Below are 22,800 nucleotides of genomic sequence, written 5' to 3' on the forward strand. Positions count from 1 at the left end.
AAAAGAGATTTTTGTCGGGACAAGGAATTTGCTTCAGGCTCTTGGGAAGCCTCGGTCAGAACACTTCCATCCTTCCGAGGTGGGTAAAATGAGGACCCGGATTTTGGGGGGCAATAGGCTGACTCTGTAAACCGCTTAGAGAGGGCTGTAAAGTACTGTGAAGTCTAAATAGCAATAGCAGTAGACTTATATACCGCTTCATAGGCCTTTCAGGCCTCTCTAAGCGGTTTACAGAGAGTCAGCATATTGCCCCCAACAATCTGGGTCCTCATTTTACCCACCTCGGAAGGATGGAAGGCTGAGTCAACCCTGAGCCGGTGAGATTTGAACCGCTGACCTGCTGATCTAGCAGTAGCCTGCAGTGCTGCATTTAACCACTGCGCCACCTTGGCTCTTAAATGCTATTGCTTATTCGCTAAGTCAGTGCCACTGTAACTTTGAACAGTACTAAATGAACTGTTGTCAGTTGAGGACTACCTGTATATATGTTGTATGTATACAAACATACCTCTGTTCAGCCATTTTTTTAAAAAAGGATGATGCTACATGTAGAAGAGAGGCTACATTTGTTCACCCATCACTCATCACTTCCGGACCACTGGACTAAAACATTTGCAAAGAGGCTAAATGTACTTTTTGCCTTACCTTGTTGAAATATACCCAGGTCTAGGAACACAATTAGTCATACAGATGGTCCCTGACTTATGACCATTTGTACAGCGATCGTTCAAAGTTATGACAATGCTGTTAACAATGCTGGCTGGGTAATTCTGGGAGTTGAAGTCCACACATCTTAAAGCTCGCAAGATTGAGAAACCCTGCTGTCAATAAATTGTCTCTGTAATCAATCAGAATAGAGCTGGAAGGGACCTTGAAGGTCTTCTAGTCCAACCCCCTGCTCAAGCAGGAGACCCCTATATCATTTCAGATGGATGGTTGTCCAAACCTCCAGTGATGAAACACCTATAGCTTCTGAAGGCAAGCTGTTCCACTGGTTAAATGTCCTCACTCTTAGGACGTTTCTCCTTAAGTCTACGTTGCTTCTCTCCTTGATTAGTTTCCATCCATTGTTTCTGGTCTTGCCTTCTGGTGCTTTGAAAAATAAGTTGACCCCCCTCTTCTTTGTGGCAGGCTGTGGCTGACTTCACCTTGAGTCCACCTTGGTTTCAACTTGGATGTAACCCAGTAGTGAAATTCAATTTTTTTACTACCAGTTCTGTGGGCATGGCTTGGTGGGTGTGGTGTAGCTTGGTGGGTGTGGCTTGGTGGGTGTGGTAGGGGAAGGATACTGCAAAATCCCCATTCCCACCTCACTCCAGGGGAAGCATACTGTAAAATCTCCATTCCCTCCCCACTCCAGGGCAAGGATACTGCAAAATCTCCATTCCCTCCCCACTCCAGGGCAAGGATACTGCAAAATCTCCATTCCCACCCCACTCCAGGGGAAGCATACTGCAAAATCTCCATTCCGGCCCCACTCCAGGGGAAGGATACTGCAAACTCTACATTCCCACCCCACTCCAGGGGAAGGATACTGCAAAATCCCCATTCCCTCCCCACTCCAGGGGAAGCATACTGCAAAATCTCCATTCCCACCCCACTCCAGGGGAAGGATACTGCAAACTCTACATTCCCACCCCACTCCAGGGGAAGGATACTGCAAAATCCCCATTCCCTCCCCACTCCAGGGGAAGCATACTGCAAAATCTCCATTCCCACCCCACTCTAGGGGAAGGATACTGCAAAATCCCCATTCCCTCCCCACTCCAGGGGAAGGATACTGCAAAATCTCCATTCCGACCCCACTCCAGGGGAAGGATACTGCAAAATCTCCATTCTCTCACCACTCCAGAGGAAGGATACTGCAAAATCCCCATTCCCTCCCCACTCCAGGGGAAGGATACTGCAAAATCTCCATTCCGTCCCACTCTGGGGCCAGCCAGAGGTGGCATTTGCTGGTTCTGCGAACTACTCAAAATTTACGCTACCGGTTCTCCAGAACCTGTCAGAACCTGCTGGATTTCACCCCTGATGTAACCGCCATGGAACCTGTGCTGACCAACCACCTTTATGCTGTTGCCAAGAAATTTACGAGGAGACACCTATCTGCATGTCAATTTCCAGGTTTCCAACTTGACCTTACTTTTTATCCTACCGTTGCCAAAAGCCATCTTGGCTGGCCCTGCTAGAAATGACAACCTTCCGCCATGCTAATGGGGAACCTGAGGAATTGCAACCTGGGTGGGTGCCAGGTTGGGCGAGGCTGTTGGCATCAGCAGGCTTCAATGTTCTTTGGCACGTTGGTTTCTGTACTCGGCGCGGACTAACTCTGTGCTCATGTGTGCCCGCTTGCTCTGGCTGTCTTACGTCCATCATACCCAATCTAATAAACGGGAGTGACTTGTCAACTCAGCTGAAAGCAAAATGAAGGGAATACATTTGACAGAACTAGGGTGAGAAAATAAGAACACTCTAAAAGGCTTGTACCTTGTTGGGGCTGTTGATTCCAGCCCAGAAATGGGGATGGCATTCACACGACATGCAAAACTACCTTGACATTGACCTTGGTCAGGGAGGGGTGGTGGTCAGGGGCACAAGCTGGCCACCCTCCTGCAGCCTGTCAAATCATAACCCTGACAACAACCTCTGCCGGCCCTGACAATTAAGAGACCAGCTACCCCAGCAATTTTTTGCACTAATAAGCGATTTCTAATTGTTGATGCTGTTATAATTGGTATGAGCCAGGACACGAACAAAGGGCAGAGATGGCTCTGTTAGCATTGGACTCACAATGTGGGAGAAAGTGGAGGATTAGACCTTGAAATTCTTTTTTTTGGGGGGGTAGAGAAGGGGAAAGGAGGGAGGAAAGGGGAAGGGGAAGAGAAAAAAGGGGAAAGGGGAAAGCAAAGATAAAAGAAGGAGGGAATGGAAGGGAAGATAAAAGAAGGAGGGAAGGGAAGAAAAGGAAAGCAAAGATAAAAGAAGGGGGGAGTGGAATGGAAGAGAAGGTAAGGAAAGGAAAGATAAAAGAAGGAGGGGATGGAATGGAAGGGAAGAAAAGGAAAGGAAAATAAAAAAGGAGGGGAGGGAAGGAAAGGAAAAAGAAGGCGGGAATGGAATGGAAGGGAAGGAAAGGAAAGATAAAAGAAGGAGGGGATGGAATGGAAAAGAAGGGAAGAGAAGGGAAGATAAAAGAAGGAGGGAATGGAAGGGAAGGGAAGAGAAAAGAAGGAGGGGATGGAAGGGGAAAAAAGCAAAGGAAAGGAAAAAGAAGGAGGGAATGGAAGGAAAGGAAAGATAAAAGAAGGAGGGGATGGAATGGAAAAGAAGGGAAGAGAAGGGAAGATAAAAGAAGGAGGGGATGGAAGGGAAGGGAAAAGGAGGGAAGGGAAAGGAAGAAAAGCAAAGGAAAGGAAAAAGAAGGAGGGAAGGGAAGAAAAGCAAAGGAAAGCTAAAAGAAGGAGGGAATGGAATGGAAGAGAAGGTAAGGAAAGGAAAGATAAAAGGAGGGGATGGAATGGAAGGGAAGAAAAGGAAAAGAAAAAGAAGGAGGGGAGGGAAGGAAAGGAAAAAAGAAGGAGGGAATGGAAGGGAAGGGAAGAAAAGCAAAGGAAAGGAAAAAGAAGGAGGGAAGGGAAGGGAAGAAAAGAAAAGGAAAAGGAAAAGAAGGAGGGGAGGGGAGGGAAGGAAAGGAAAGGAAAAAGAAGGAGGGGATGGAATGGAAGAGAAGGGAAGAGAAGGGAAGATAAAAGAAGGAGGGAATGGAAGGGAAGGGAAGAGAAAAGAAGGAGGGAATGGAAGGGAAAAAAAGCAAAGGAAAGGAAAAAGAAGGAGGGAATGGAAGGAAAGGAAAGATAAAAGAAGGAGGGGATGGAAGGGAAGGGAAAAGGAGAGAAGGGAAGGGAATGGAAGGGGAAAAAGCAAAGGAAAGGAAAAAGAAGGAGGGAATGGAAGGGAAGAGAAGGAAAGATAAAAGAAGGAGGGGATGGAAGGGAAGGGAAAAGAAGGAGAGAAGGGAAGGGAATGGAAGGGAAGAAAAGGAAAGGAAAAAGAAGGAGGGAATGGAAGGGAAAGGAAAGGGAAAGGGAAAGGAGAAAAAGAAGCAGGAAAGGCAGGGAAGGGGAAGGGTGCTGAGCTGCTATTCTCACTTCATTTTCCTGGAGGACCAATGGACCACTTAATCCAGAAAATGTCTAAATTCTACCAAACTCCATCCCAACATAGTTACAAACTGATGTTAACACAATTTCCTTTGGCCCAAAGTCTGCATTGGCATACAACAATAAGCCAAGCTACTGTAGGGTTTAGGTCTATGGGTGGCTCTCAAGTCACACCAAAGCCCCAATTTTTTGTTTCATCAGGGTTCATAGAATAAACCAGAGTGACAGAGTTCAAACCAAAACCAAGCCCACATTAAGGCTTAGCACAATGGACAAACCCAGCCACCAACCTTCTGTCCTTCTTATTCAGCCCTTGATTTTTTTACTGAATTTACTGAAGTCAGGATTCTACAAACTGGCTTTAAGAAACTAATTAGCAACATGGCAGGGATGGAGATGGGGGAAAAAACCCGTTCAAGGCTACAGTCCGCTATTATGGTCCTCTACTTGACCAAATCCTCTATATCAGGGGTGTCAAACCCAAGGCCTGCAGGACAGATGCAACCTGTGAGGTGGTTAGATCTGGCCCGTGAACCCGCCCTGGAAACAGAGAAGGCTTGGCCCACGGCACCTCTGCCAGCGAAAACGGATGTTAGGAGGGCTGTGTGCGGCCCTCCAAGGCTCCGTTTCCGCCCGCATCGACCTCCTGCAACCCTCTGCCGGTGAAAATGGAACTCGAGAAGGCCACACACGGCTTCCCAGGTTCCGTTTTAGTCTCCCCAAGCTCTGTCTTCACTGTCAGAAGGCTGCAGGAGGCCGTCACGGCTGAAAACAGAGCCTCAACGAGTGATGTGGAGCTGGGCACACACACCCGCCCGGCTCCCCCAGGATCAAACACAACTGTAATGCATCGCTCAATGAAATCGAGTTTGACACCCCTGCTCTATATTCTAAAGAACACATCCTGGTATTTTCAGCCTCTTTCTGTTTGAGGGAGCTACCGGTCAGAAGAAATTGAGCAAAATTCATTTTAACACCGAAACTGTTGCTTTATATCAAGGGTTTCCAATCTTGGCAATTTTAAGACTTGTAGGCTTCAACTCCCAGAATGGGAGTTAAAGCCCACAAGTCTTAAAATTGCCAAGGTTGGATCCTCCTAATTCAGTGGTGGGTTTCAAACATTGTTCGAACCTACTCTGTGGGTGTGGCCTCCTTTGTGGGAGTGACTTGCTGCCCATGTGACCGGATGGGAGTGGCTTGCCGCCCATGTGACCGGATATGAAGATGTCGACGACACTTGTCAGAACCACCTTAAATTACCTCACACACAGCACTGGCATGCATAAGAATAGGATGTAAACTTGTTTTTTAAAAGGCATCTTTGGTTTGCGTTAAAACAACTTCAACACACGCAATGTTCTGATTGCACCACAAACGCAGTAGTCATCCTTACCTTTCACAGAGGCACTGAGTTTTATAAATAGGAGCATGATAGAGTAGAATAATCATATCCAAGGACCAGTGGTGGGTTTCAAAAAAAATTTTGGAACCTCTTCTGTAGGTGTGACCTGCTTTCCGGGTCCACTGGTGGAACCTCTTCTAACCGGTTCGGTAGATTTGATGAACCGGTTCTACCGAATAGGTGCGAACTGGTAGGAACCCACCTCTGTCCTAATTTAAATTATTATGTCCCTCTTTTCATTTCCTTAAAGAATAGAAGCAACACTCTGGGAGACCGGTAAAGGTGTTTCAGGATAAAAAGAAAACATATCATGAAGTTTTCTCAATTTAAAGTCACAGCTGCTCAACTGAAACAGAGCCAAAAAAAGTGTTACCATCTGGCCATCCAGATGTTGGAAATGCCAGGGGCGCAGCGCATAATTTCCCACTGTTTTTGTTTTGTGCGTGTTAAAAAAGGGCTTCCTTTTTTTTTAAACTGACGGTGTGCGTTTATAGATAGGTACACACAATTATTTGCACACATGGAAAGTGACCTAAGGCAGTGTGATGTGAAGGCAGTTTCAAATGAAAAGAAAATATTTCCTAATTTGTATTATTGGGCTTCCTTTTTACGGCCAACTATAATATTTTGCTTATTATAACCAGTGCATTTTATTCTCAAAGCTCCGTGGAGCATGCTTGTCCGCAGTGCCAGTTTAATGTTCCTTCAGCTATGAACTGAGGTCTGATCCTAACCACAGCTCCTCTGTGTATTTCAGTCATACGTGAGTTATTTACTGCTGCAATTTATATGACACTTTTCTACACGTTAGAAACTCAGGGCAGAGAATGATCTAAAATAAAACATAAATAATTAAAAAGCACTAAGGGATAAAGTTCTTAATTCACCCAGCACAGAAGGTCTGGATCAAGAAACAAATGTTGACTTCCTGGGAGAAGCAGGGGGGGGGAAAAATGAAAATAAACAAAATTCCCCAGGAAATGAAATCTATAACCTACGAACTAGATGAGATTTATTAAGATCTGTGACAATTCCCAACTTCTTCATTATAATTCAGCCTTATAGCATCTCTCTGTGGTGATAAATTGGTCAAGATCGTAGATTAGAAGAGCAGGTCTGTGTGAGCCTAAATCCTTTATATTTTTCTGGATTGTTTCTAATTTTTTCACCTAAAAATCCTCGTAATTTTTCAACTTCTTACTGACAAATGTCAAGCTGTTGGGAAAGATCCCAAGGTATTTAAGCAAAGGTGTTTTTAAATACTTGGTGTAGTAAATGCAGAATCTTGGAAACTGTAATAAAAATTTTCCCCTGCCTCCTATACAGTGAGTTAATTAAGGTCACCTCACTAGAAAAAAGATGTTGAGACTCAGGAAAAAGTGCAGAGAAGAGCAACCAGGATGATTAGGGGACTGGAGGCTAAAACATACAATGAACGGTTGCAGGAATTAGGCATGGCTAGTCTAGTGAAGAAAAGGATTTTAATAAATTTTAAATAAATAAATTTTAATAAATGTCTTATTTCTGGATTGTTTCTAATTTTTTCACCTAAAAATCCTTGTAATTTTTCAACTTCTTACTGACAAGTGTCAAGCAACCAGGATGATTAGGGGACTGGAGGCTAAAACATATGACGAACGGTTGCAGGAACTAGGCATGGCTAGTCTAGTGAAGAAAAGGATTTTAATAAATTTTAAATAAATAAATTTTAATAAATGTCTTATTTCTGGATTGTTTCTAATTTTTTTCACCTAAAAATCCTTGTAATTTTTCAACTTCTTACTGACAAGTGTCAAGCAGTTGGGAAAGATCCCAAGGTATTTAAGCAAAGGTGTTTTTAAATACTTGGTGGAGTAAATGCAGAATCTTGGAAACTGTAATAAAATTTTCCCAGCCTCCTGTACAATGAGTTAATTAAGGTCACCACACTATAAAAAAGATGTTGAGACTCAGGAAAAAGTGCAGAGAAGAACAACCAGGATGATTAGGGGACTGGAGGCTAAAACATACAATGAACGGTTGCAGGAACTAGGCATGGCTAGTTGTTGTGGCCCAGCAGGAGCCGTTGGAGCTGCCACCAGATTCCGACAGCGAGTCAGCTCTGGAGGAGGTGGAGGACCCTGGACAGGGTTCCGACTCCAAGCAGGGCTCAGAGAGACTGGTTGGCCACCAGGTGGCGCCTGAGCCTTGGACCAGTGGGGAGGAGACAAGGGAGAGTGATCCAGAAGCCAGCAGTGAGTTGTTCCTGGATGCACACCATCGAAGAGCTACTCGGCTTCAGGAGCAATTACGCAATTACAGGAGGTAAGTGCGCTCAGCTGATGGTCATTAGGCTCCTCTCCAGACTATAAAAAAGACTGCTTGTGACACGCCCTTCTTGCAGAAGTCAACGCATTGACTAAAGAGAACGTAACTAACTTGGCAGGCTGGATTGGTGCCAAGGTTTGTCGGACTTGCTGCCAAGGTCCTTATCTGTTTGTTTGCTTGGCTTTCAGCCATCAAGATTCTAGTCTTGTTATTAAAGGACATTCTAATTAAGCTCATCTTGGCTTTCGTTACTGGACGGAGGAGGGGGTCAGAACAGCTAGTCTAGTGAAGAAAAGGATTTTAATAAATTTTAAATAAATAAATTTTAATAAATGTCTTATTTAGCAGCTATGTGCATACAGCATGTTACCCAGTATTTGGTCTTTCGGATTCAAAGTCTGAAAAATGTTTCAAAACACATGGAGGCAGGCATGCTGTATCCTTCAGCATTGCATTAGGTCAAATATCCCTTGCCTTGGACTAAGCCCAACTTGTTTCATTTCTGGGGAAAGACACAGTTGCTTTAATGAGTTTCAGATAGGGATTACCTTTCATGTGCACCTATTTGCCTTTAAGCCTGAAGTGTCCTGATTTTCAACATAATTTTAAAGTCTAGGAAAATGGCCTCCCAAATCAGCAGGATCTATCAAATTAGCATGGTCTATATGCCAAGAAGCAATGGATGGAAATTTATCAAGAAGAGAAGCAACTTAGAACTAAGGAGAAATTTCCTGACAGTGAGAACAATTAATCAGTGGAACAACTTTTCTACAGAAGTAGTGGGTGTTCCAACACTAGAGGCTTTTAAAAAGAGATTGGACAATCATCTGTCTTAAACGGTATAGGATTTCTTGCTTGAGCAGGGGGTTGGACTAGAAGACCTCCAAGAACCCTTCCAACTCTGTTATTCTGTTATTCTAAAGGTATATCACAGAACTGGGTCAATTGTTTAAATTAGTGAAACAGTGGGTTGATAGGCTCACGTAGATTATGCTAAAATAGTAGTAGTGAAAGTGATGATTATACAGTTTTTTATTATTTAAAAAAACTCTGCTTTTGTGGAACAGCTTGATTGCATTTTAATTATCAGAGCCAGATTACATCTCGTATGTTACAGTATATGAGGTTGAGTCAGGTTTGTCATTATTTTATGCAAGCTCTGAAATTTCTAGAGAGCTGGGAATTAAATATGACCATTTTAACCCAGTTAGTACTTGCAGCAGGAATTCCAGTCACCTTTTGGGGGAACAGGATCTGGCCTGCATTCAGGGACAGCTCAAATTCATATGACCTTTATTAATTAATTCACACCCATTTAATGAGGGGTGGTAGAATCCCAGTGAACTAATGGTTTGAAGTAGTGGTGGGATTAAAAAATATTAGCAACCAGTTCTCTGCCCATGGGCCTGGCCATGGTGGGTGTGGCTTACTCGGCTTCCTGCACCAAAGTGGGGGGGGGGCGCTTTCACCCAGCCTCCTGGAGGCCAAAAACGTCCTCCCCCGGGATCCGGAGAGCTTCAGGAAGCCGGAAACGGGTCCGTTTTTGGACTTCCATAATTTCTGGAAGCCCCATTTTTCACGCTCCGGAGGATTCCCCAACCCCCCTGGAGGGCAAAAATGGCCTCCCCCAGGTTCCGGAGGCCCTCCAGGGGCTGGAAACATGCCAGTTTTCGGACTTCCAGAAGGTCCTTTTTTCACCCCCCATAGGCTCCGGTGGATTCCCCAAGCCTCCTGGAGGGTGAAAATGGCCTCCCCGGGCTCTAGAGGCCCTCCGGAGACTGGAAACATGCCCATTTCCGGACTTCAGGAGGCCCATTTTTCACCCTTCCAGAGCTTCCGCGTAGGCCCTGCTCTTATCTGGCATTATGAATGGGCTGTGTGGAGACTACTAAGTGGGGAGGAGTGGGCGTGGCCAGCCAGTCCTTGCAACAAGCAGTTCAGCAAACCAGATGCAAAATGATCATCTGGTTCGCCCAAACCGGTGCGAATCGACTGAATCCCACCCCTGGTCTGAAGGACAGGAACATCCAAAGACATAGCAATTAACCCTTAAAGATTTCTTTCAAAAATATTCTCTTCCACCCATGGTGATTCACGTACAGAATCATCTGAAAAAGAGACTGGATTTTTGGAACGTGGATTTAAGAGCGGGCAGAGAAACCATAATGATAATCTACATCTGTTCCTTATGTGGAAGGCTGGGGAAAAAAGACCATCCAAGAGCTGGGTTCCTGATCAATATAGTTTGACGCAAAGTGTGCCAAGGTTTCACAACCCTGGGATTTCAAATGATGCCGGTGACAATGATCCATGACAAACAGCATCCAATCCCACAGGTGCAAAGTTTCTGTTCATATTGCCAGTCCATTTGGGACTTGCTTTACATTCATCTGCGGGGAAACGGTCCTTGCAATTCAGAACGTCTAGCCTCTAGATCAGTGTTTTTTTTTTCCAATTTGGCAACTTAAAGAAATCAATGCCTTTTGTTGGTATCAGAAGCAAAAACATTAAGCTTTTTTCAGAAGTTATTGGCATTTTTTAATTTTAAAAATGATAATATTTTATGATATATTCTATTTCAATCACTGCTGTTGGATATGTTTCAGCCCAGTGAGTCACTGGTGAGACGGAATAGATATTTATAGCAGTTAGACTTATATACCGCTTCATAGGGCTTTCAGCCCTCTCTAAGCGGTTTACAGAGTCAGCATATTGCCCCCAACAACAATCCGGGCCCTCATTTTACCCACCTCAGAAGGATGGAAGGCTAAGTCAACCCTGAGCCGGTGAGATTTGAACAGCCCAACTGCAGAACTGCAGTCAGCTGAAGTAGCCTGCAGTGCTGCATTTAACCACTGCGCCACCTCGGCTCTTGCAATAGGTATCTGTTATATTTGAGCCCAATTATTCAAACCACAAAAGTTGCCAGCACAATATCCACAGATGACAGGTGCCGTTGAATACTTAACTGATGCTTGCATCCTCTTCAAACTATTAAACATGAACCACATTTTAAAATAATTGCCTTAAAGGATGTGACTTGAAAACACAACGGCCACTCATAATAATGCTCAAATGAAACAAACAAAATGTTGAAAAGTTATGATATTTACGTTGTTGCTTACCAAGCACATCTAAATGATGTTAAAGTAACCAAAATATCTTTACATCCCCAAGGCATGTCACAACTTTGGAGCGTCCCTAATGTTTGGAAATTGAAAGTTGAAAGATTTGACCCGCCCTAACATTGCTCATTGAGTCTAATGATAAAATAATATTAATAGTGATTCAACTGAGTGCAATTGGGCAACAATTCTCAGAAACACTGAATCTCTTTGTCAGGGTTCCAAGTAAGACTCCCAACGAAAGAAGACTCCCAGGCTTAAGTTTCCTCAAAGTTCCATTTTATTAGAGATGTCATATTGGCACATCTGGGAAAACCCGAATCTGAAAGTTTCCAGGTTTTCCCCACCCAAGTGAAAGTTCAAGTCCCTGCCCAGCACCCACATGTCCATCACATGATCCAATCAAGCAACATCCCACCTGGAGATGCCTCCCAGTCACACCACTCCAGGTACAGGGCAAAATGTCCTTGACTCTCTGAGAAAGGAATGTTATTTTGACTATAACTCCCATACTCCATATAATCCCCCCTCCCAGTTTTCAACAGCATCAAATTCAGGAGTGGAATTCGACCAGATCAGGCGAACCAGTAGGGATGATTTGAATTGGTTCCCTGAACCAGTAGAAATCACCCTTGATTGGCCCCGCTTCGGTCGCCCAGTTGCTGCTCATCTCTTCCAGCCGCTCGATTGGCCCTTCCTGCCGCTCTCCCTCATTGACAGCGGAGTTGCTGTAGCCTGTCCCTTTAAGGTAGTCACGGGGGGGGGGACCATAAAGGGAGCAGCAGCTCCGCTGTGAATGGAGGGAGAAACATTCGGATTCTCTCTACCACAGCATTCACTATGAGCTTTTCTCATGTTCATACACATATTTTTTCTTACTGGGTTCCATGGGCGTGGCTTAGTGGAGGGTCCTGTGACTGAGTGGGTGTGGCCACAAGTGACATTGAGTTGTCCACGCCCACTAAGTCAAAGGAATCCCCTCCACCAAGCCACGCCCAGGGCCGGATTTTCCTATAGGCTAACTAGGCTTCAGCCTAGGGCCTCAAGATCAAGTGGGGCCTACATTCAAATTGTTAGCAAAATTAAAATTACACTATTCTAAAAACAGTGAACACTAAAACACTGAACTGAAAATAAGGAGAAATTCTACGCATATGACTAATAAACAAACATAAAAATGTATTGGTTAAGATCGTTCCAGCACCACAGCAGTTGGGAAGCCCGCCCCCGTTCCCGGCACCAGCGGTCGGGCGAGAGGCGCGGCCGCTCCCAGTAGCCGCCCCGTCGACGCGGAGCCCACCAGCGGCCAGGCAGGTGGGGGCGAGGGGGGCGAGTCAGGCAGCTGAGCGCAGCAGGGGAGGCGGTTGGCCTCGCTGCCTTTGTCGCAGTGCAGAGCTGCCCTCCGTCGGGAGGCCAGCAATATATATTGATATATATTGATATATATCACAGTAATGATGTATTTTATTTTCTCTCATGTAATTTACAAACTTAAAAATGGGAGGTGAAAGGGCCTCATAAGTGGAATAGCCTAGGGCCTCTTTTCATCTAATTCCGGCCCTGGCCACGGCCACAGAACTGATAGGGGAAAAAATTGAATGTCACCCTTGATCGAATGTGGCAGGCCTGAAGGCCCACTGCAAAATATGGCTTCCAGGCCTGACACTCTTTTCCTGCATATGGTGCAATGAGGGTTTTATAAATGAACAATTAGCTTAGCCCTTGGATCAAGCACGGCCTACTCAGAATCACAAGCACGGGCTTTTACAGTCGAAGAAAACAAATTGCAAGGGGAAAAAACCTGCAAAAAAAAATAATTACACCATGGAAATGGGCAATGACTAATACACCGGCTTTAACTCTCCACTTCCCTATATACAGTATAGGTTCAACGTTATTCATTTTTAAAATGTGTTTACGTCTCTTCTAGGAATCTCTGCCAACGGGAAGAATTACAGTATTAAAATTTCAGTGCTGGTTAACCATCAAATTGCTTTCCCGGCCTTCCTTCAAATTACTATTCAAAAGATAGGCCTGTGATAGAAAACTTCACAAAGGAGAAAAATTTATAGAACAAACGAACAAGCCAAATGCCTACCGTGCCATCTTCAAGTTTCAGGCGCAGAGTTTTATCCCCCTCTTTGTAATCTCTGATGATTTCGGCTGATTTCCAGACTTCCTCTGGGTCAGGAATCCATACTCTTGTATACTATAAGGGGAGAAAAACAACAAGAGAAAAAGTAAAATAATAAGTTGAGCACCGGGAAATGAACACAGGCCGACAAAGGAAATACGGGTAGTATTTGAGCCCAAAATTTATGTTGCTAAATGAGACCTTTGGTAAGAGAATTTTGTCCCAGTTTATGACCTTTCTTGACATGTTTGTTAAGTGAATCACTGCAGTCGTTAACTTAGTAACATGGTTGTTAAGCAAATCTGGTTCCCCCATTGACTTTGCTTGGCAAGAAGGCTGCAAAAGGGGATCACATGACACCAGGACACTGCAACCGTCATAAACATGAGACAGGGCAAGCGTCTGAATTTTGATCCCGTGACCACTGGGATGCCACAACGGTTGTAAGTGTGAAAGATGGTCATAAGACACTTCATTCAGTGCCATTGTAAGTTCAAACGGTCACTAAATAAATTGTTGTAAACTGAGGACTACCTGTAACTGTCAACTCCTGAACTTTAACGGTACCCCAGCCTAGTGCTTATGGGGAAAAGTCCCCCCAACAAATAAATCATTTAATATTGTCATTCAAAGTACATATTGCTCTCAATATACCATATTTTTGGAGTATAAGATGCTCCCGAGTATAAGACGCACTTTAGTTTTTGGGGAGGAAAATAAGAAGAAAACAAATTCTGACTCTGCCTACCAGTATCCATGGTATTCAGCTGACACCTGGTAACAAGATCAGCCAATGAATAGGCATAGCAACTAAGTTAGCCAATGAGGGCTATTTGGACTCAGAAACAGTATTTGCCATGTGAGCAACAAGGAGACAGGAAGGAGCCTTGCTTAGCTGAGAACTGAAAGTGAAACTGCTTGTGTTTTGCTTGTATTTATGGCTACCTTGGAAAACCTGCTTTTGGTATTGTATTGCATATTATTATTATTTTGAATCCTGCTGAATCAGTTACTGTGCTTTCTGAATGTAATTGCTGCTGCAAACTCTGACCAGCCAGGTCAGCTTCAGCATTTATTGTAGCCTGATTCAGCACAGCTGATTGGCAGGTGGATCGGACTGCCAGAGTACCCCCCCCAACAGCTGTTCAGCAGGTTGTAGGGATTATCACAGACTATCCCTGCCTCCATGCCTCATGTGTTTGGCCTCTGGTGGGGGTATGTGGGGCTCCATTCAGTGTATAAGATGCACCTAAATTTTCACCCCCTTTTGGGGGGGGAAAGGTGTGTCTTATACTCCGAAAAATACAGTAGGTATATCTCAATATAAATCCCCTTTTAAGTTTTCCAGACTACTGATAACTAAATCAACACTAAGTTAGCAAATATCCCCATTCTATATGGCAGGAGATAATTGGAGCAGTAGGAATTCTGTAACATTAATCAAACTATCCAAATCTATTGCAAGGAAACTAATTTAATAAAGCCATTGTTAGATAATATAATAATAATGACATATATACGGATACGGATTATGGACATTGCTGTATTGGCAGACAGCAAAATAGAAGAGAAAGAAACGGAGATGATAACAAAGTTCAAAGACCTGCAATTACAAATAGAACAACTGTGGCAAAAGAAAGCAAAGGTTGTATCAACTGTCATAGGATCCTTGGGTGCAATCCCAAAACATCTGGAGCACCACTTGAACATCATCGGCACCGACAAATTTACCCATCAATTGCAAAAGGCAGTTTTACTTGGAACACCTTATACCCTGCGACCATATCTTTAATGTCATCAAACAAAAACATCTACCCACTCCAGGTCCTTGGGAAGGACTCCATAGATGGACAAAAATGCTAAATACAGTCTAAACATCTGGCTGACTGTATAACCAACAACAATAACCTTCTCCATCATATGGAACGTTCTCCCCCACATTATGTCAGACTGAATCCATTCTTCTAACCATTCAGGAAGTCCTTCAAGATCTGGTTGTGCCATGAGGCCTGAAGGTCTCAGGGAAATGAAGATGTTCTTAAAATACAGAAAAAGAGAACAACAGAATTGGAAGGGACCGTGGAGGGCTTCTAATCCAAGGTGGCGCAGTGGTTAAATGCAGCACTGCAGGCTACTGCTAGATCAGCAGGTCAGCGGTTCAAATCTCACCGGCTCAGGGTTGACTCAGCCTTCCATCCTTCCGAGGTGGGTAAAATGAGGACCCAGATTGTTGGGGGCAATATGCTGACTCTCTGTAAACCGCTTAGAGAGGCCTGAAAGGCCTATGAAGCGGTATATAAGTCTACTGCTATTGCTATAATCCAACCCTCTGATCAAGCAGGAGAGTCCAGTCCATACCATTTCAGACAAGTGGCTGTCCAGTCTCTTAAAAGCCTCCATTGGTGGAGCAACCACAACTTCTAAAGGCAAGCTGTTCCACTGATTCATTGTTGCTAACTGTCAGGAAATTTCTCCTCAGTTCTAAGTTGCTTCTCTCCTTGATTAGTTAGTTTCCATTCATTGCTTTTTGTCCTGCCTTCAGGTGCTTTGGAGAATAGGTTGACTCCCTCTTCTTTGTGGAAGCCCCTTAGATACTGGAAGACTTCTATCATGTCTCCCCTAGTCCTTCTTTTCATTAAACTAGACATACTCAATTCCTGCAACCATTCTTCATATGTTTTAGCCTCCAGTCCCCTAATCATCTTGGTTGCTCTTCTCTACACCTTTTCCAAAGTTTCAACTTCTTTTTTATATTAGGGTGACCAAAACTGGATGCAATATTCCAAATGTGGTCTTACCAAGTCATTATAAGGCGGATATGGCTTCATTGTGGTTCAGTCTGAGGACCCAGACTGTGGGGGCGATATGCTGACTCTGTAAACCGCTTAGAGAGGGCTGAAAGTCCTATGAAGCGGTATATAAGTCTAACTGCTATTGCTATTGCATTGTTTCTTCCCTTTGAATGTTTTCTATATGTTTATTATTTTGTGTGTTTTATTTATTATTTATTACTTTTACTGATTGTTGTACATTGCCCAGAGTCACTTTTTGTGAGACGGGCAGCCATGTAAATGTGAGGAAGAAGGCAAGTAAATAAATGTTCCTGAAAATAAGGAGAGAAAAGAGGGAAAGAATCGGGGAAGGAAACTAAGCTGCTATGACAACCTGAATCAATACTTCCAAGCTCTTGAGACGCTGTTAATGCTCTTACTTCTAATTATACAAGGAAAAATTGCCATGAAAGAATCTTGACATTTATAGCTCACACCGGGCTCATTTAATTCCCACGCATAGCCCTTTACCTTCTGTGGCTCCTGCCCCATAATGTAACCCTGAAAGAATAGGAACAATGAACTTTTAAAATAAATCAACAATGAAGTTACTAATTTTTACCATGAGAGACTAAAAATGTAAATCTGACAATAAGTAGGCAATTCACTGGAATGCGAACAATTTGCTTTTGGATTAACGTGATTTAGAAATTGAGACCTTTAAACTTTGGTGCTGGAGAAGACTCCTGTGAGTCCCTTGGACTGCAAGGCGATCAAACTGGTCAGTCCTAGAGGAGATCAGCCCTGACTGCTCTCTAGAAGGCCAGATCCTGAAGATGAAACTCAAGTACTTTGGCCACTTAATGAGAAGGACGGACTCACTGGAGAAGAGCCTCATGCTGGGAACGATTGAGGGAGAAAGAAGAAGAAGGGGACGGAAGAGAATGAGGTGGCTGGATGGAGTCACCGAAGCAGTCGGCGTGAGCTTAAATGGACTCCAGAGGATGGTAGAGGACAGGAAGGCCTGGAGGAATGTTGTCCATGGGGTCAGGATGGGTTGGACACGACTTCGCAATTAACAACAACAACAAAAAATTGATCATTGTAGGTTTGAACCACAGGTAGTCTGACCATAAGGGAGCTTGCCTATGGTTTTCTAGGAGCATGATTTTGCCAAAAATCAGAAGTACATGACTGTGGAGGGGGTTATACTGTTGGACCTTGGAATAAGAGTTATAAGTCCCCCTTTTCGCATCGGTCGTAACTTCAAAAAGTCTCTAAGCAACTGGTTGTAAATCAGGGACTACCTATACATGCAAATCAGATTGTTAGATTGATTCACCAAATCATGATTACTTCGGCTTTGGGTGAACCCAGATCTGATAAGACTGTACAGGTAGTCCTTGACTTACGGCCACAATTGAGCCCAAATTTATGTGAGAAATTTGTTGTGACTGTTGCCCCATTTTACGACTTTTCTTGTCACGTTCGTTAAGTGAATCACTGCCGTTGATAAGTTACTAAGCCGGTTATTAAGTGAATTTGGCTTCCCCACTGACTTTGCTTGTGGGAAGGTCACAAAAGGGGATCACATGACCCTGGAACACTGCAACCGTCATAAATATGAGTCAGTTGTCAAGCAGCTAAATGTAAATCACAGAACTGTGAGGAGGCTGAAATGGTCATAAGTGTGAAAAAGGATCATAAATCACTTTTTTCAGTGCCATTGTAGCTTTGAACAGTCCCTAAGTGAACTGTTGTAAGTCGAGGACTACTTGTAGTTAGTGAGATCTTAAAAATGCAGGTAGTTGTTGACTTTGTTTAACAACAGTTTAAAATTATGACAGCCTCAGCCTCAAACCACTTCACAATTTATAAGGTACAACTTTCTCCTCTGGGAAACAGAACTGAAGAATTTGCAAGCTCCGAGTTCCCCTATGTGCTTAATCATAGAGTGACAGTCTAGAAATTGCTGTGAAATGGCTATGTTAAGCGGTGTAACTGCAGAATAGGCTGTCCTCCCTCTTTCCATTAACGTCGCCGCAATTCCTGAAGAGGCGATGGGAAGAGCAACTTCTCCCTGAGCCCTGATTTCGTCGACAATTAAATTAGTTAAAAATGTTTTCCCTGTCCTTCCAGAAGCGTAATTTCTAATGTTGGATTTTTCCACTTACCAGAGGGAACCCTCCCTTGTGGAGTACTGTGAAACCGTTACCATGGCAACTCCACTGCACTGTACAGTAGAGGCCATTTTAAGGCAGTATAGTAGAAGCCATTTTAAGGCACAACAGGCTGTATCTTAACAGAACGCACATACACTGAGGGGTATTAGGGGTGTCTTACCCACCACCGTATTTGTTTCCAGAGAGTAAGTTATCTGTGTACCAAGTTTGGTTGAAATGTTGAAGTGTTCCAGAGTTATGCTGGAAAACACACACACACACACACACACACACACACACACAGAGCCATTTTTATATAGATATACATTAACAGAACAACAGCATTTACTTCTGCTTTTAGCCAAAAATGGCCCAATGTTACAAAATAATGGGTTCACTTTACCACAGACATTGTCTCATTCGATCGATCACCCAGTTTGCTTAACACCTGCCACAAAAGTTTGTAAAAACTGCTCCAGTCATGTGGTGACCTACTTTACAACTTATGACCATAATGGGTAGGTTGTGTTATGGCTATAAATCTTAGGACTACCTATGTAGAAACAGCCATTAGCAACAGCATCACTAAAACTAATGGAGGAGAAAAGTACAGTAGTTCGCATTTTAATTTATGTGTACAAAACTTCCCCACCATATAAATCCTCCAAACATTCCCATGAAATATTGTAAGTATTTTTAATTCCACCAAAGGGAAATATTACTGCACAATTGTACAGACCAGAGAGATAAGCTATATTTAATTCATGCTGTTTTACGACTGAACTGCCTAATTCTTACTTGCCGAATTATTATGTGAGCTGGGAGAAAGATATCCTTTGTGTTTTACGTGCCTCTGAACTTTCCTTCCCAGTTCCACAGTGGTGGGATTCAAATAATTTAACAACCGGTTCTCTGCTCTAATGACCAGCTGGGTAGGTGGGGCTTGATAGTCATGTGACTCAGTGGGTGTGGCCAACTCAATGTCACTCATATCGATGGAGGCTTTGCCTTATCTGTTACAATATGGTAAGGGTTAACAGGAGAGGCAGTTTCTGTAAGCAGGGTAATAAAGATTAGGCTAAAAACAACACCAGAATGTTTCCTTCTTGCCTTCCTTACAGAATTAGCTCTGTAAAGTGGAAAAAAACAAAATAAGATTTCTTCCAACAACCGGTTTTCCGAACTGCTTAGAAAGTTAACAACCGGTTCTCCCGAATAAGTGCGAACTGGCTGAATCCCACCACTGCAGTTCCACCATTCGAAAGTGTGTACAAAAATGAGATTAGCAACAATCACATCAATAGGGAATATTGCTTCACAAAACTGTGCATTTCCGGGCCAATGTATAAAAAGGCGCACAATTTTTCACATGCAATATTTCCTTCCAAATTCCCAATGCGCTGTCAAACAAAATAGACATGAAACAATTTTTCCTTCCACCCAAGTTATTAACCTTGCATTTATATGTGACTATTTTTAAAGGCACCAGATTAAAATTGTTTTTTTAATGAAAAATCAGAGAATCTTACAGTTCTTTTGCTAAGATTTTACAATATTTTAGGAAGGAAGATGAGAAAAGGTTGCATGAGCTAAGATTGGCAGGATTTCTTATTATTCTAATTTTAAAGGAAAAACTCCAAGACCAGTCTCACCAACACTGACAGAGAAAGCCACTAGAATATAAACTGAGAGCAAACCCCACTCCTTAGTAGCACTGATGATGCTCACTAAATTGGTAATGAAATGTCTGCATAAATACAACTAAGCTCAGAGGCCACCAAGGACTCTCCTTGTTCTAGCTTTAGTGCTAAATATTATTTTTCAAATGTTTCAATGTTCAAGTGCTTTTCCAATGCCTGGGAAATCATCTAGTACCTGAAGGGAAATAAAGTTATAGAATGGGTTCTCTTTTTTTGGTGAAAAGATGGTTGTAAAAAACAATACGTAACCTCTTCTACCATGTTTTCCCGAAAATAACTTTAACTTTTAATAAATTTATATCCCGTAGGACTCCAGGCGGCTTACAGAAAAAGTTATAAGGAGTTAAAATAAAGAAACAATTTAAAAAGAAACAATTTAAAAACAACGCACCATACACTCAATCTGGGTGGGGCTGGACCTCATTCCTGAAGTCAACAGCCCCAAGCCTGCCGGAGTAGCCAGGTTTTAGTGGCTTTTCGGAAGGCCGAGAGAGTGGGGAGGGTCCGGATCTCTACGGGTAGGTCGTTCCACAGGGTCGGAGCAGCTACAGAGAAGGCCCTCCTCCGAGGAGCCGCCAGCCGGCATTGTCTGGTCGACGGCACCCGGAGAAGGCCCAGTCTGTGAGTTCTTATCGGCCGTTGGGAGGTATGTGGCAGGAGGCGGTCTCCCAGATATCCAGGTCCTAAGCCATGTAGGGCTAAGACTGGGTCTTATATTAATTTTTGATCCAAAAGATGCATCAGGGCTTATTTTCTGGTTAGGTCTTACTTTCAGGAAAATACGGTATTAAATGCATCCATCTGGCTGACAATCTTAACTGGGGCTTATTTTGAGGGTAGGGCTTATATTAGAGGCAACCTGAAGAATTATGCTGGGATTTATTTTCCGGTTAGGTCTTATTTTCGGGGAAACGGTGTATTTTATACAGGTAGATCTCGACTTGTGACCACAATTGTGCCCAAAATTTCTGTTGAGACATTTGTTAAGTGAGTTATGTCCCATTTTACTACTTTTCTTGCCACAGTTCAGTGATTCATTGCAATTGTTAAGTGAAACTGGCTTCCTCATTGACTTTGCTTGTCAGAAGGTTACAAAAGGGGATTTACATGACCCTGGGACACTGAACCAACTGCCAAGCATCTACATTTGGACTACATGACCCTGGGGATGCTGCAATAGACATAAGTGTGAAAAAAGGCCATCCATCTCTTTTTTCAATGCTGTAGTAACTCCGAATGGTCACTGTTGTGGCCCAGCAGGAGCCATTGGAGCTGCCATCAGACTCCAACAGCGAAGGGCCCTATGAGTCGGCTCTGGAGGATGTGGAGGACCCTGGATAGGGTTCTGACTCCAAGCAGGGCGCAGAGAGGCTGGTTGGCCACCAGGAGGTGCCTGAGCCTTGGACCAGTGGGGAGGAGACAAGGGACAGTGAGCCTGAGTCCAGCAGTGAGTTGTTCCTGGATGCACGCCATCGAAGAGCTAATAGGCATAAGGAACAGTTGCGCAGTTACAGCAGGTAATTGTACTCAGCTGGTGGTAATTAGGCTCCTCTACAGACTATAAAAAGACTGCTTGTACACATACCCCTTTTGCAGAAGTCAACACAGGAACTAATGTTGGAGAACATTATTGTGAGCTTGGCAGGCTGGATTGCTGCCACAGCTTATCTGTACTGGATTGCTGCCCAAGCTTGTCTGTGTCAGTTTGCTGCCAAGGACCTGTCTCTCTGTTAATTAAATGCCATAACCTATCTTTGGCTTGGAGTGTGTTGGTGTGGGACGAGGGGGGGGGTCAGAACACAGACCTATTTATAGGCAAAATTGCGTGCACACCGAACCAGCAGTAATGCCGGGAGCAACCCATGCTTGCTGCAGGGTAGAATTCCATAAAACTGGGCCTATTACAGAGGAAAATCTGTTTTTCCTATCCACCCTCTTACATTGTATTGTCTCTGTTTCCCTTGATGGCCAGATGGGTAGAATCTTTCCTGACAAGCTAATCCCATTAAAAGGGTTTTGTTCAGGTGCCAGAAGTGTCAAAATCCTCTGCTGTTCATCTCCTTAAAAAAAAAGAAAAAAAGAACAGACTTCTACTCTCCATGGATCCAACTCCAATTATTTGTACTGTACTTACAAAATGAGTATAAGTACTTACAAAGTATATTGGAGCACTTTAAGAATAAACCTTTCTCAAAGGGGAATTAGTAGATTTTCTAGAGTACGCCCACATTGATAAAAGCTTGCCCTAACGTCTAGGTAACAACACCTTGTGAAATACGACACGCACACAAAAACAAAACACTTCAGTTTGAGCCTTTAAGCTGTACCTATAGTAACTGTTTAAATTAAGGCAGTTGATGCTTCCCAGTTTCTAAGTGCAACTCTCGAGAGGAATGAGGAAGAGAGAACAGTTTCTGACACTAAATGCATCTTTAGAGTGGGTTTAAATTCCTCAAGAGCTAACATTAGCAATTAGCAATTAGACTTCTATACCGCTTCATAGGGCTTTCAGCCCTCTCTAAGCGGTTTACAGAGTCAGCATATTGCCCCCAACAACAATCCGGGTCCTCATTTTACCCACCTCGGAAGGATGGAAGGCTGAGTCAACCCTGAGCTGGTGAGATTTGAACAGCTGAACTGCAGAACTGCAGTCAGCTGAAGTAGCCTGCAGTGCTGCATTTAACCACTGCGCCACCTCGGCTCTAAAGGTCAGGGAGCAGCGGCAGGATTCACTTACCTTCCCTAAAGATAAAAAGGTAAAAGTTCCTCTTGCATATATGTGGTAGTCATTCCCGACTCTAGGGGCCAGTGCTCATCTCCGTTTCAAAGCTGAAGAGCCAGCGCTGTCTGAAGACATCTCTGTGGTCGTGTGGCCGGCATGGCTAAATGCCAAAGGTGCACGGAACGCTGTTAATTTTCCACCAAAGATGGTCCCTATTTTTTATACTCGCATTTTTATGTGCTAGGTTACCAGGTTGTCAGAAGCTGGGACGAGTAACTGGACTCCAACCATTTCAGCATCTTCCTATAGCTTGGTAT

General features: G+C 43.6%; 1 protein-coding gene across 1 annotated transcript in view; it reads right to left on the reverse strand.

The window, feature by feature from the left end:
* Window positions 1-22,800, reverse strand: part of MYO5B (myosin VB) — a 331,539-nt gene that overhangs the window by 221,060 nt on the left and 87,679 nt on the right. Inside the window, exon 2 of the mRNA XM_087715323.1 lies at window positions 13,093-13,203. Within this exon, the coding sequence (XP_087571449.1) occupies window positions 13,093-13,203 (111 nt within the window). The remainder of the gene's footprint in view (window positions 1-13,092; window positions 13,204-22,800) is intronic.

This window comes from Thamnophis sirtalis, unplaced genomic scaffold (genome assembly GCF_051295495.1).
Source record: "Thamnophis sirtalis isolate CommonGarterSnake01/CBP01778 unplaced genomic scaffold, rThaSir2_p1.2 scaffold_5, whole genome shotgun sequence".
Taxonomy (NCBI): Eukaryota; Metazoa; Chordata; class Lepidosauria; order Squamata; family Natricidae; genus Thamnophis; species Thamnophis sirtalis.